At 36.9% G+C, this 13,541-nt stretch overlaps 1 protein-coding gene across 1 annotated transcript in view; it reads left to right on the top strand.

Moving 5' to 3' along the window:
• Positions 1-6,647, top strand: part of LOC131670143 (uncharacterized) — a 122,351-nt gene extending 115,704 nt beyond the window's left edge. Inside the window, exon 3 of the mRNA XM_058945528.1 lies at positions 6,613-6,647. Coding sequence (XP_058801511.1) covers positions 6,613-6,633 — 21 coding nt within the window. The 3' untranslated portion in view covers positions 6,634-6,647. The remainder of the gene's footprint in view (positions 1-6,612) is intronic.
• Positions 6,648-13,541: the final 6,894 nt, after the last annotated feature.

Below are 13,541 nucleotides of genomic sequence, written 5' to 3'. Positions count from 1 at the left end.
AAGCATCTTGGACTCTATTTTATCTTTGCCTGGTGATTTCCCTGCCTTGTTCGCTCTAAGAGCCATTTCGACTTCCCTTGTTAGGAAAGGCATTGCGTCGCCGGTTGTTGGAACCTCCCACATATATCTGCGAATCTCTGCATGTGCATCGTTTTCGCAGCTTGGGTCGTCATCAGGCATTTATCCTTCTAGTAGAGCCATGCTTGTTTCTTTCCAGTCTTTTGTAACTGAACCATTACGGTTAACCGTGCACATTGCTTTTGAGATTCTGACTTTGTTGGATGCTTGTTTGTATGGATACGCCCAAGCGTTCTTTTCGCTTTCAATAGTGCAGAAGTCTCGCCAGCTATTGCTTTTGGCTCTTTTAATAGCCGTTGCATATTGGGAATTCATTTGACTCAATTTTTCAAGTGATCTCTGGAGGGATTTCCTTTGTTTTATATTCGGTCCTTCCTTGTTTTTCAGAGCAGCGATTTTTTGTTGTCTTTGTATCGCTCGCTTCTTACTTCGCAAGTCAGGATTCCAGCAGGGTTGAGAGCGCGTTCTTCTTATTTTTGATGGAATCTTTGCTGCCCTTATCAGAACCTCTTCAAATTTTGAAACATAAGTTTCAATGTCTTCAGCGGTTCTTAAAGGGAGTTTAGCTAGGTTCTCTTTCTCGAATTTACAAAGTCTCCCGAATTTCTCCCAATCAGCTTTTCTCATGTTAAACCTTGGTTCTAATCTTTCTTCGGTTTGTATGAGTCTGGCTGGTTGTGAGGCAAAATCCAGTTCAATCACTATGGGCCTGTGGTCACTGGTGGTCCATTCTTTCACCGCCCAGCTTGCTAAGAGGTTTGACAGGTTCAACGTGTGTAAAGTTACGTCGATATCCGTCTCGCCCCTCGTGCTACGGTACGTTGGAAGTTGGTCCCTTCTGTTGGCCACTATTAGCCCAAATTGGTCTATGAATTCTTCAATGACTGTTCCATTCTTGTCCTGTGTGTTAGACCAGATCTTTGACTTGGCATTTGCATCCATTCCAACTAAGACTCTTTTGCCTTTCAATTGCTTCAGAGTCTCAGTTAGTTTGTCAAGATAGGTCTTCCTGCTGTGGCTTAACTGGCAGTAGATGCTTACGAGGTAAATTTCGCCAAAGGCTCCGACCACTTGTGCGCAAACACAATAGGAGTCGCACAGATTAGAAATCTTGGTAGCGGTGACTTTGTGCGGATTGTAAAGTATCGCAGCTTGAATCTTTTCACCCTTTTTGGATCCATGAATAGCTGCGATGCTGCCCATACCTGAAATCGCGTTATTCCAGTGATATGGTTCTTGCACCAGTGCCACCTGTATGTCAAGATTTCTGTCTGTCATGATTTCTCCCAGCTCATCGTTGGCTACTTGCCTTTTGTTGAGGTTCAATTGTATGATCCTCAACTTCTGGCCCAGTTCGGGGTTTTGTTGTGCGTTCAAACTAACCCTCTTAATTGGTGGGCAATCGTCTTTGCTCTCGTCTGGTTTGATTGGTTGCGAAGGAACCTGAGTTGATACCGGAGTGTTAGAGCAGTGCTCTGGTTTCTCAACGGTCATCTCCTGCTTACGTTTCCTCGCCTTTTTATACCTAGAATGGTTGACCATTTCGCTTTCGAGGTACAACACAATGTCTAGTTATATCTCCTCCTTGGAATCGCTAGTGGCGTTTCCGGAGTATGGCTTTCGATTGTTCGTTTTAGCGTTAACGTGCGCGTTCAAGATTAAGCGAGTGGCGTTCGAGCGGCGTTCAAGTGCGAGCAGTGAGTATGTTTGTGTGTGTTGACTTTGAGCTTTGATTGTTACCTTGTCGGGTTTCTCCATGGTTTTCCATGGCTCTGGTATATTTACAGTTGATTGAGCTAGTTATTTTTCTAGCTTTCTAACTTGTTGTTAGTTCTTTTGTATGTTTTGATTTTTGTTTGATTTAATTTATTTGATTTCATTTTTATTTCGATTTTAATTTTAATCTTTAATTTTGATTCTTATTTTGATTTTGATTTTTAATTTTTGATTTTTGATTTATCGGTAACTTTCTTATTCTTATACTACTGCTTAAGATTACTGCTTAATTTATAGTTAACGGCTTAGAACTAATTTAATTATGATATAACTTAGAACTACTTACGAATGTACAGGCGTGTTTAATTCCACGCTAGGTTTGATATTGCTCAAACCTTGTCTTGGTCAGGGTTAGGTATTTGACGAGTTGCAACCAAAGTAGTATTTGAGTGAGCATGTCGGGTTTCCGCCTTTACTATCTTAGCCTGTGTTCGCCATTAGCAGCACTGGATCTGATGGACTTTCAGTGCATGGTTTTCGCTTTCAAAAGGATCTGACAGCCACTAATTTCGCTTTCAATTGCAAAATTGCTTTAGTTATTAGGGCTCAAAACAATTCCTTAGCAGGAAGGATGCTGCCCTTCTGTGGAAACATTTTTCCTAAGGGTTTTGGCATCCGTAGTGCGTTCTAGTCATCGAGAGTTACTCGGCCCAATGGACTGTTCTCTCGCACAATTGGTGTCGGGCCTTACTCCGGAAGCTCGAGGCAAAGAACTTTGGGTGGCTGCTATGACCATGGCCGCGACTCTTTACCCACAGTAGTGGCACCTACCGGTTGCCAGTCGATAGGGGGAAATTTGTTATCTACCCGAATTAAATTCGGATTGCCGGGACCATTGGCCCTCTGCAACTATCTCCCGGAGCGGTCTCCCGTCCTCTATGAGGGCGCGCGGTACCACAATCCCAAGAGATTTCCCCTCAAGTGACTCCCGGATTTTGGCTTTTCTGGGTTCGAGTTGAGCTCTTGGGGTGTGGTAGACTCCGCGTTGAATGTTTGGGCGTTTACAGGCCGCACCTCACCACGTATTGTTATGGTCCGTGTTGTTTTGTTTTGTTTGACCGGTTGGCCTGTAGCCCTGAGGGCGAGCGTTGTGTGTTTTGCCTACTGTTTCTTTACAGAGACAGCGTTTCCAGCCCTACCGCGTGAAGGTACACACATCCGCACTTGTGATTGCAAGTCTTCGTTCAAATGTATATTGCATTCACTTCGGGTCGACTAGCATTAGTTGCTTGTCGAGGGCAATCGGTGACGCATTTTGTACTTCAGCATTTGTATATGCCCGTACACAAAAGAGAGAAGTTTCGACGTCCTCGCCTAAAACAACGAGTTGTTTGTTTGAGGAGTCTCCGTTCTTTGCTAAGGAAGACAACTACCGTCTGCCGCTTTGACAAAAGATTTTTGCACGAAGTGACCTGGCCAGCCTCGCGGCTGGCCATATGGTGCACTATATGCATCATCCATGTTTTTGCTAAGCGGATTATAATCGAGCTTCCTGAGAGCGTCGTGATTACAACCGCCCGTACCAGCTGCAATAGCAGCTTCTCAATTATCAAACGTGTATTGGCAAATTTGCGCAATTTTTTCTCGGTAAGTTCCATTTTTATTAATTATTTTCGCCGAACGTTTAAGTTGACTTATAGATGAAACTTTTTTGAATCTATGTTGTACAGTATCCAGTTTTAAGTTTTTGTTTTTTCCGCTCCTCCAAAATTCAACGGCTCTTTGTTTATAATCAAATGAGATTTCTTCATCATCATTTTTGCACTGATTTGTTGGTGCAAAATCAGGATCAGGAAAGTGATGTTGAACTTCATCTTCGATTATTTTAGCATCAGTATCTTTATAATCTTATGAAAATCTAACGTCTCTTCAACAATCATATCAATATCATTACTCATACACAGCATCTATTAATATTTCTTTCAACTTTTCTGACAATTTAATTTCTTTGAAATTAATCTTACTATCTGGTATTTGTAAACTTTGAAAATATGCTAATAATAAATTGACTACGTTCAAAGGATTGATTTTCATGTTTTAATCTAAAACAAAATCAAGATATAAATACTCTTTTTTGCAGTTGAATAATTTTACAAAAGACAAAAGAAAACCTAGTCTATAGATAGAATTCGATCATACGTTTTTAACAGTTATATTTCACATGTTTACAAATCAAAATATTTGAACAAAATTATATATGATAAATGACATAAATACTTATGTAGTAGACAAAAACTTTTCTTCTTGTTATGTACTATAATTTCGTGTTCGGGAAATTTGTATGTAAATATAGAAATAAGTTTATTTATAAATCCAGCACTATAAAAAAACTTTAACTTTTTAAATACTTGACATTTCTTCAACTACTATGAATAATGAAATATGTATCGGATGTCTTATTATCGTAAGGCGCGTAGATTTGATATAACTTATCTTCTTCGAGCCATTGATAAGACAAAATTGTAAATAAGACAAAGTATACAGCAAAGTAAAGTACCAACAAAAAGTAAACTAAACCACAAGTGAAAATTGAAAAAGTAAACAGTTTATAAGTATAGGAATTGAGACTATAATAACTATTTATAACTATTAATATAATCAATTATCTGTTATAATTTCTTTTCTCATTGACAAATTGTAAATGATTAAAAAAGAAATAATAACTATATTAAATTTCCACTTTTGAAATTAATAATTTTTAACTGTTATTACTTGTTTTTTTCTTTATTACGAATTAACTTTACGTTTAAAAAATAATAACTATTATTATTACTCTTTTATACACAGCTATATGTAATACAATGCAAATAATATCTCAAATTTTATGTTTATAAGCCGTTATTAATTATTTTTATCTTTTTTGTATTTATAATGAAAAGAAAATAATAATTACATAAAATTTGTAATACTTGGGACATATTGTTATGCAACATAAATGTTATTCAAGAAATACATTTATTTTTCGCTATTTATATAAGGTTAGCCCGCATGTGGTTCGGTAAGGGTGGTTTATGGGGGTTTGGTGGGTTAAAGGCAGGTTGGTTAGTTGAGGTAGTTCGCTCATGCATAGGATTAAATTATTTCAAGAAATAACAAACGACTAAACTTGTTTATCCCAGGGTTAGGTGGATTAACCTGCTGATAGTTTGACGGGGGTGGTTTCTAGGGGGTGAAACACCCCTTAAACATTTTTTTTTAAATCCGGAAACATGTCAATTTAATTTTGGTATTTTCTCATTATCAGTGCGATTTTTAAACCACTCGAGCTGATTTACTATATTACATGTCGTAAAACAGTACAAAAAATAGTTTATTTACCCCTATTAAAAAGGGGGTTGCAATCCTTCGGTATAAATGTTATGTCCTTAAAAGCGCCTTTTTATAAGAAATTTCTTAAAGTTGAGTTTACTGAAAAATATTCATTTGATGCTGAGAAATATTAAAAAAACTGATTTGAGGGGTTGAATTTCAGGGTGGATTTCACCCCTTAAAAGCCCTTATGGACCGATAAAAAAAAACACGTATCTAATTTTTTTTAAAGTACTACAATATATCCCAAAATCGATCAAATCGGTGAAGTCGGGTTGGGGTGGTTCCCTTGTAAGACTACAGAAATTGGGTTCAACAGTATTAGGAGCGTGAAAACATAGGTTAATTGAAATGCACGCACGCGCATAAATATTTTTAATGACTGTGACGGTCAACGTCGAATTAGCGCTAATAATATAACCTAATTGCTGCTCGCGGGGGCAGCACCTACTGGGGAGATTAGGAACGTAACGAAGGAATTCGGCACGCGAGCAGACGGAACGCGCGCGCTTGAAATTGAACCAGTGAAGCATTGACCATCAACGAGTTGGCCCGTGTGTACGAGATCAGCTGTCGCTACTCGAGTTACTGGAGTCGAATTCCGTTCGCAAAGCATCCAGACCAGAGTTTCAGAGATCGTCGCAGCCGAGGTGCCGTGCAACTCACAAGGGCGAAGGCTTGAGCCAGCAGACAAAAGCGCTGTGCGCGGTGATAACGCTAGTGCGTGCGTGAGGTTTCGCCATCGAGGGCGAAGCCATGTGCTTTCAAGTTCGCGACTCGCGACACAAACAAACAATAGACCTTTTCCGAGTGCGACTTATTGGTGTCATCTTCGAGCGTCCGCAAAACAAGGGTAAGCTGGCCAGCTTAATCTCGCGATCGTGGTTGCATGTATAACAATTAATTTCTCGTGTTCGAAGCGTGCATGCAATAGCTCTGTTAACAAAGAGCAGCGAGCGTCCCGACACTGTGTGTCCTCGATGAGCGAGCGCCGATGTCAACATAAACACGCGGGCCGATCCAGTGTAATATTTGATAGACAATAAAAGATTCTGTTCATGTTATTAACAAGTGCTTTCGGCTCGCTTATTCCATATTGCTTCCACTCATTTTCGTAGATTAGTAGATCTATTGATTGACTGACACCTGTTTCTCCATGCTCTCCGGATTATGTATTAAGCATAGATGATTACATTCGCCCTTCAATAAACTCGCGCGAATAAAAAATAATTAAACGGTAAGCAACCCCGTTACATGACAAATATTATTACAACTTTTGTAAATTTATCAATTTATTTAATCGATTGAAGTTCATCGAAAATTATTTAAAATCATGGAAATTCATTAAAATTAATTAATAATTACAAAAATATTTTGAACTTTTATGTGACAAATATTATTACAACTTTTTGTTAAATTTATTTGATAATATTATTTATATTTTTACAGCGTATTTTGGATACTGGCTAAAAATACATTATTTGGAATACTTGACTACAGAAGACCAGGTTAAATTGGATGTTTTATGAAATTGCAATACGTTTAATATTTACGTTTCGATAAAAATGTAGAACTTAAAGAAGCCTAAAGAAAAATCAAAAGAGTAAAAAAACATATTTTTTTTTTACTTTTAGAATCAAACTCAATATTATAAGTAATAACGAATAATGTTTTTTGTCTTATGAAACGAGTTTGAACACTGTACTTTGAAAAATTTTGTAAGTACTGTCATATTATCTGATTATGAAATAAATGAAATAGTAACACAACAGCCCTCTTTATGTTATATCAGAGATTAGTAGGGAGATAGCTAACCGTAATGTGTAAGAGCGTGCCTGACCGAACTCGCTAGTTCGAGCGCCCCGTGGTGGCCAAGTCGGCGAACTGAACGCACCTTCTCCTCCGGCGCTTCGGAGGGGGCATAGTATATGTGCGTCCGACAGAAGAGGGGAATGTGCGTTGGGTGCCAAACTGTGAGCATGCCGTACGCTCTGAGAGAGAGAGTGAAGGAGCGGAGCCAATGCGTGTGTTATACTCGCTCGCTCGAAAGCAATTCCGACTTTCCGAGCTGAGCTGGGATTCTCGCGGTTGTTGCGCTTCATCTATGACATCTCGAGTGATTCATTTTTTATGCTTTTTCAGGTGCAGTGCAATTTAATTAAGTGATTAACTATCGGGTCAAGCACGAAAAGTTAATCCTAAACTCCCATGCTCCCTGATAAACATATGTGACTTTCATACTTTCGCTACCAGTACGTCGATAGCCGTGGTAGCTAAGGCGTGCTCACGCTCCTCTCGTTTTTGCGGTCGCGGGTTCAAATCTCAATCGATTTACTTTTTTTATATTTAACTTTTTCGTAGCCTCACTGGCACTTATATAAACTCATCTGCGTATTAGTTATATACTTTGTTTGTTTAATAATATCTATTGAATTTTTTTTAGGTCTGACGAGTTTTTTTTTGTGTATCATTAGAAAAAATGTTCACCCATAATTGAACTTACATAACAAAATTATTCGCTCTTTTTCTGTTTAAATGTGTCATTCATTAAAAGACAAAAAGTAAGGTTTTTGATGTTACATTTACGGAGATATAAATATCATATTTAATTCACTCTCGTTTTATAAATTCTTGTTTTTTTTTTGTCGTACAATGTCTAACGTAGGCTTTGAGATCCATTAGTTCTTTTTTAGATTGAACCATCTGCAAATATTCTCTCTCCGTTCATCGCTAATTCTTTTTTTTTTTTTATTCCTACAAACATCACAATTAGTTTATAGAATAAAAACATATTAGTTTATTCAAGACTTGTAATGAGATGATGAAAGCGAATCAAAGTTAAACCGACCTGGAGATGACAAGAACAAAAATTAAGACACACGCACATGCAATTTTTTGCCAGTGCATAAGCAAGCGCATAATCCCTGTTTTTGTATCATTTCTGCGAGTGATGTGTACATGAAAAAAAAATATATGAAATGTCTATTATACCAGACTTATAATATCTAGATGAAATATATATCCAGATGTATCGTATAAACGCGTTACACCTTTGTGACTATTTTCACAAAATTCATGGGATTCCGCGCAAATGAAGTGAACAAAAAAAATTAAATACACAACAGCACGATGGCCAAAAGAAAACGATCAGAAATTCAAGCATTGCATATGCTTAATCTATCAAGATGAAAAAAAAAATCGGTACTAGTAATTCTGTAAGCAGGTACAACGGAAGGTAAAAGAGAGATTATGAAAAAAAGACGCGCATACTATGACGTCTAACGATTCGGTGATTAATGATAATACAAATTCAACAACTGCCAATCTTCTACGATTAATCAGCTACAGTTGAATCATCAAACAATATGTAAAAAATAGTAGAAAAGACAAATCAAAGTGAAAAATCAATAATGTATGATATACGCGAATAGTAAAAAAACCGCTTAAACGCCGTTATTTAAGTTAAAAAGACGTTGTAATATATACGCCAAACAGCGACACACACACACACACACACACACACACACACGCATATATATATATATTTTTTTTTCATGTTTCACTAATATCATACATTTTCTTCATTAGGTACATGATTATTTTCGTCAAATGAATCACAGAAAAGTGGACTCGTACAAGTCTTTGTACATGATAAACTGTACATAAAAATTGTAAATAATGAAAGTATTTATTAACGATTTTCACAGAAAGTTATATTATAAGTCAAACTATTTCTACACAAATTATCTTATTGACGTTCATTTTTATGTTTATTTACATATTGATTAACGTGATGGCCAGATAAATGAAACACAAAAATAACTTACAATTCTTTTCTCATTAAAAATTAATAAAAATTATAATAATTCTGTACGTGGTTACAATTTAAAAAGTAGTTGAGAATTATTATAATGTATATATAATTATCCAAAGACAAAAAAAAAATACTTTCACACGAAAGTTATAAAAATTTATATATTTTTTTTTCATTGAAACCATGTTTTTTTTTATAAATATAAACATAGGATGCATAAGAAAGCTTCCTTTACTTCGCGTTTGTCTGCATTTCTAAACGGTGTATTTGATTTAAAAGATTTAAAATTTGTTTATGTGACGAGAGCAAGCAGTACGCTTGCTCCTCGTCTGCCCTCCTTCTCTCTCTCCCTCTTATCGCTCGGCATGGCGACGTGGTCAGCGTTGGGCGCATATATGTATTGCGCCTAACCACTGGCCTTTATGTTTTTCCTGCCGCCGAAGATTGCCGAGCAAGATTGAGAGCGCCCGAAGAAGCAAGAGCGCAGCGACTATGAGGCAGAGAGAGAGAGAGAGAGAGAGAGAGAGAGAGAGAGAGAGAGAGAGAGAGAGAGAGAGAGAGAGAGAGAGAGAGAGAGAGAGAGAGAGTTAGCGAGCATGCTAGAGTGCGCGCCTATGCACGCACTATGCCGATTTGGGCCGGCGTGTAACGCGCGACCAATTAGCGCTTTTGTCGCACGCCGTCTAATGAATGCGCTTGGTGGGAGAGCCCGGCGAGAGTGCGAACGCTGACCATGCGTCAAGTCGTGTGATCTAGTTTCCGGAAGAAAGTTAAGGAGAGAAGTTGGAAGTAGCGAAGAAAAGAAGCAGCGCCAAGAGAGAAAAAGAAGTACACGTGCAGCAGTGACCAGATCAGGGTGAGACGAGGCTACGTGTGGCGACAACACCTGCAGCAGGGCATTCAGTGTCGCCCTCGCCAACGTGCACGGCACGACTTCCAGTGGGTTCACCACGGGCTACGCCGAGGAAGACGTCCAGCCAGCGGCAAGGTCAACTCCCCGTTGCCGGCTCATCGCCAAGGACAAAGGTCAGGTTATCTCTCTCTCATGGTGATGCGCGGCCGCGTAGGAACGATAGGTAGCCAGGCAATCCCTTGCCGGCTACACTCATCGTAACGCGGTAGTGAGGTTTCGGTGTATCTTTTTTTTTACTTGTAAGGAGGCGAATGGTCAAGGCGATTTAGTCGCCGGCAATTCGTCCTCCCGCGTTAGTTTAAGTTGTTCTGTACATGTGCGCGTGATGTAAACTTTATTATAACCGATTTTGTATTTGTTTGTCTGAATAGATTTAAGTTGTATGTTCTAATTAAGGAAAATCATTTATTCATTCGACCTATCCTCTCGTTCCCCGATTGTTAAAGAGGGAAAGTGCCTCTCTTACTCTCCCCTTAATAAATTGGTGACGTCAGTGCCGAATAAGGCGCTGCCCTCGTTACAATTACATCAGCAGATTTCCACACCACCACAGAGGTACTGCCGTTCAGTGTGCCAGGAACACAGGTGTTATTTGTAATGAGCCGTAAAATAAAAATATTGTGCCATTCATAATATTGGTTCCTGATCATTTGCAATTTGAATTTGTCTTCGTAACACACTTGGCGCGTTGTGTTTTTTTCATTTTTTACTAATCTATCTACACACATTTACGCGCTCAAAAAATAGTAATCAGGTTTAACGATGATCTCTTTTTTCAGAAACATGCAGTATAACATTTTATTGAAAAAAACTCACGATGAACTACATTCATTTTTGAAAAGTTATTCGAACGATAGGGGTAATGATACGTATCTAGTTTTATTGTCATTGCAAAAAAAAAAAGTTATTCAAATTCAAAGTTAGTAGAAAAATTATTATTATTGACCTTTAAATGTCAATAATTTTTTCAATATGCATTTTAGAGAAAAATTATATTGAACTTTTTTTTTTAAGGGAGTATGATGGTTAAGACTATTACAATGAGAATTGCTTGTAATTTGGACACAATGTGTATTATGGGAAAACGCTGTTTTTTTTTATTATAAAGATATTCAAAAATGAGAAAATTATGAAAAAATTCTGAGGGACGTAGAAAAAAATACTGAATCCATTGGTGCTTTCAAAACTATCAATCAGAGCCTGTAACAAAAGATATTTATATGGTAAATTTACGATTTTCGTCAGTGAATTGACGTGGCAACGTCGCATGTACTCCATGTGCCTCGGTATAGGCGCGGATTTCGGAATGACGCTACGAACTTCTGAACAGCGAAGCTCACTTTTTTATTAAAAATTATTCTGTTCATGTTAATAAAAAATTTTTTATATCATATTAATAAAAAACTCCACATTTATTAATTTAATAAACATTTTATTTATTATATTAAATAAATAATAATTATTACGAAATAACAGTAGTTATTTTTCTCACTCATTTTTTCAGTCTGTATAACATCAGGTTACCTTTTATAGGTTAGCCCGCAAGCATAATAAATATACGAGGTAGCAGACGTACGTTGAGCGTTTAGAGCGGAGTATATGCGCGACGTTGCCAAACTTACGATTGGTACTAAGCGAATCAATATAAAGTCGAGGCGTTCTCTCAACTGACTAACTACGTACCCACCATACTCCCTTAATTGGGCAGATTTATCGAAATAAATTTATTTAGATTGAAAATTTATCATTTTCACTATTTGTTTAAATAAATGCGACTTGTTTAAACAAAATCGACCGGGAATTCGGTAAAACACCTACGATATTCCGACTCAGCGATCCCAAAAATATAAACATTGTGGAAAAATGTGATTAAGTCAGTCACCAGCGGGCGGACTAATATACACGTGATAGACACATCAATTTTATTGATATAAACAGTTATGTAAATGTATCATTATAAATATTTTCAAAGGATAGCACAAATTGGTCTTTGCAATTTATATTATTTGAAAATATCAAAAACTTTTTAAATACGGCAGGGTTCCCGCTGTTATCAGCTGATGCGCAAATGTGGTCTGATTTGACTCCCGCGAAAACATTTCTTTTTATTACAGAATCTATAAAAAAATTCAGAAGACCGTATATCGGATATACATTTTCCTATGTACATTTTAATTACGTATCTGTCAAATAGTAACTAACTGTCAATTTTTCAACAATTACATCAATAGGTGCCTTTACCTTATACGCGCATAATTCTGTACGAGCTTGTAGTCTTCACGAACATGAAATTGAATAAGGCACCGCCTAGCACAGTCGAGCGCGAGAGATTGTCTTTTTTTTGTATAGTTGTCCACCGTTATTGCTTTTACTTGATAAATAAGAAAATAAAATCACACAAACTAATCTTTATGTATGCAGATTAATATAACATACGCGTTGTATGAATGAAAAAAAAACTCATTGTCAGTCACCCACACACGCACACACATTCAAAATATAAAAAAGTTTACGTGTTAGCGATGTTATATCAATATGCACTCAGTGATATAGTCTAGTATAGCAATAACTAAAAAGGTAAGAAAATCATAAAAGTTAGAACGAAGCTTCTTTCACAATGGAACAAAATACTCATACTTATAAATTTCACTAACCATATACTTCAAAACAAGCCGTCACGCGACAAAAATTCAGTCCCCGTCAAAAGTTACAGCAACTTCGAAAATGTATAATTTTTCAAATTAAAAAGAAATATATTGCGAATATTTATTTCAATGCTAATTTTATCAGCTTCAAAATAAGCCATCACACGATAAACAATTCATTTTTTGATCAAAAGTTATAGCAATTTTGCATAGTTGTTCTAAATCTTTTTTTTTTCAATTTTACGATTTTTTCGAAAAATGTCTGTAAAATTTTTTTCACGTCGATAGTATGCCTCAAAAAGATTTTCCCACTGACCTTTCATCATGACGAAACATATGAAAAAAGTTTCATCAAAATTTATCGACTAGAAAAGTCACACCGATTGACAACACATATACGCGCGCGCACGCACGCAAACACACACACATCCCCACGCACACATCCTCACGCACAGGCGTCATGAAAAAATGACTTTGTCAAAATGCAGTGATTTCTGCTAGAAGTTATATGGGAAAAATATATTGAAAATATCATTTAGGTATTTGTAGGAGGTTGAGATCTATAAAAAAAAACCAAAATTAGAGCAGCGAAAGTTGAAAATACAAAAATTACTTTGAAAAATGCAATTTCATAAAAAAGCGAAAACATAGCTTTCTTTCCAAGGAAACAAAACGGTGTGTGAAAAAAGAAAAAAAAACGAGGGAGAAAAAAAGCAATATCTCGCGCTCGTCGGATATGAAAAAAAAACAAATTTGAACGTTAAGTGTCGAGGTACCCGCGCAGTCCGCCGGAAAGATGAGTAAAATAACGAAAAACACATCATTAAGTAACAAGTAAAAATCTTACCGGAATTCCTAATCCATAATTCGGCTTTTTCTGGTTTGCTTGTTGGATTTGGAAAAGCAAACACCTGACTCGTGAGCCTTGAATTTTTGCATCCTCGATATATGCAGTAGTCGCACGATCGTATTGTAACCGACATTTTGATTCGAATATTTAGACAAA

The sequence above is a fragment of the Phymastichus coffea genome, unplaced genomic scaffold, assembly GCF_024137745.1.
Source record: "Phymastichus coffea isolate CEN01 unplaced genomic scaffold, Cenicafe_Pcof_1.1 PCOF00101, whole genome shotgun sequence".
Taxonomy (NCBI): Eukaryota; Metazoa; Arthropoda; class Insecta; order Hymenoptera; family Eulophidae; genus Phymastichus; species Phymastichus coffea.
This window is presented reverse-complemented; position numbering and strand designations above follow the sequence as displayed.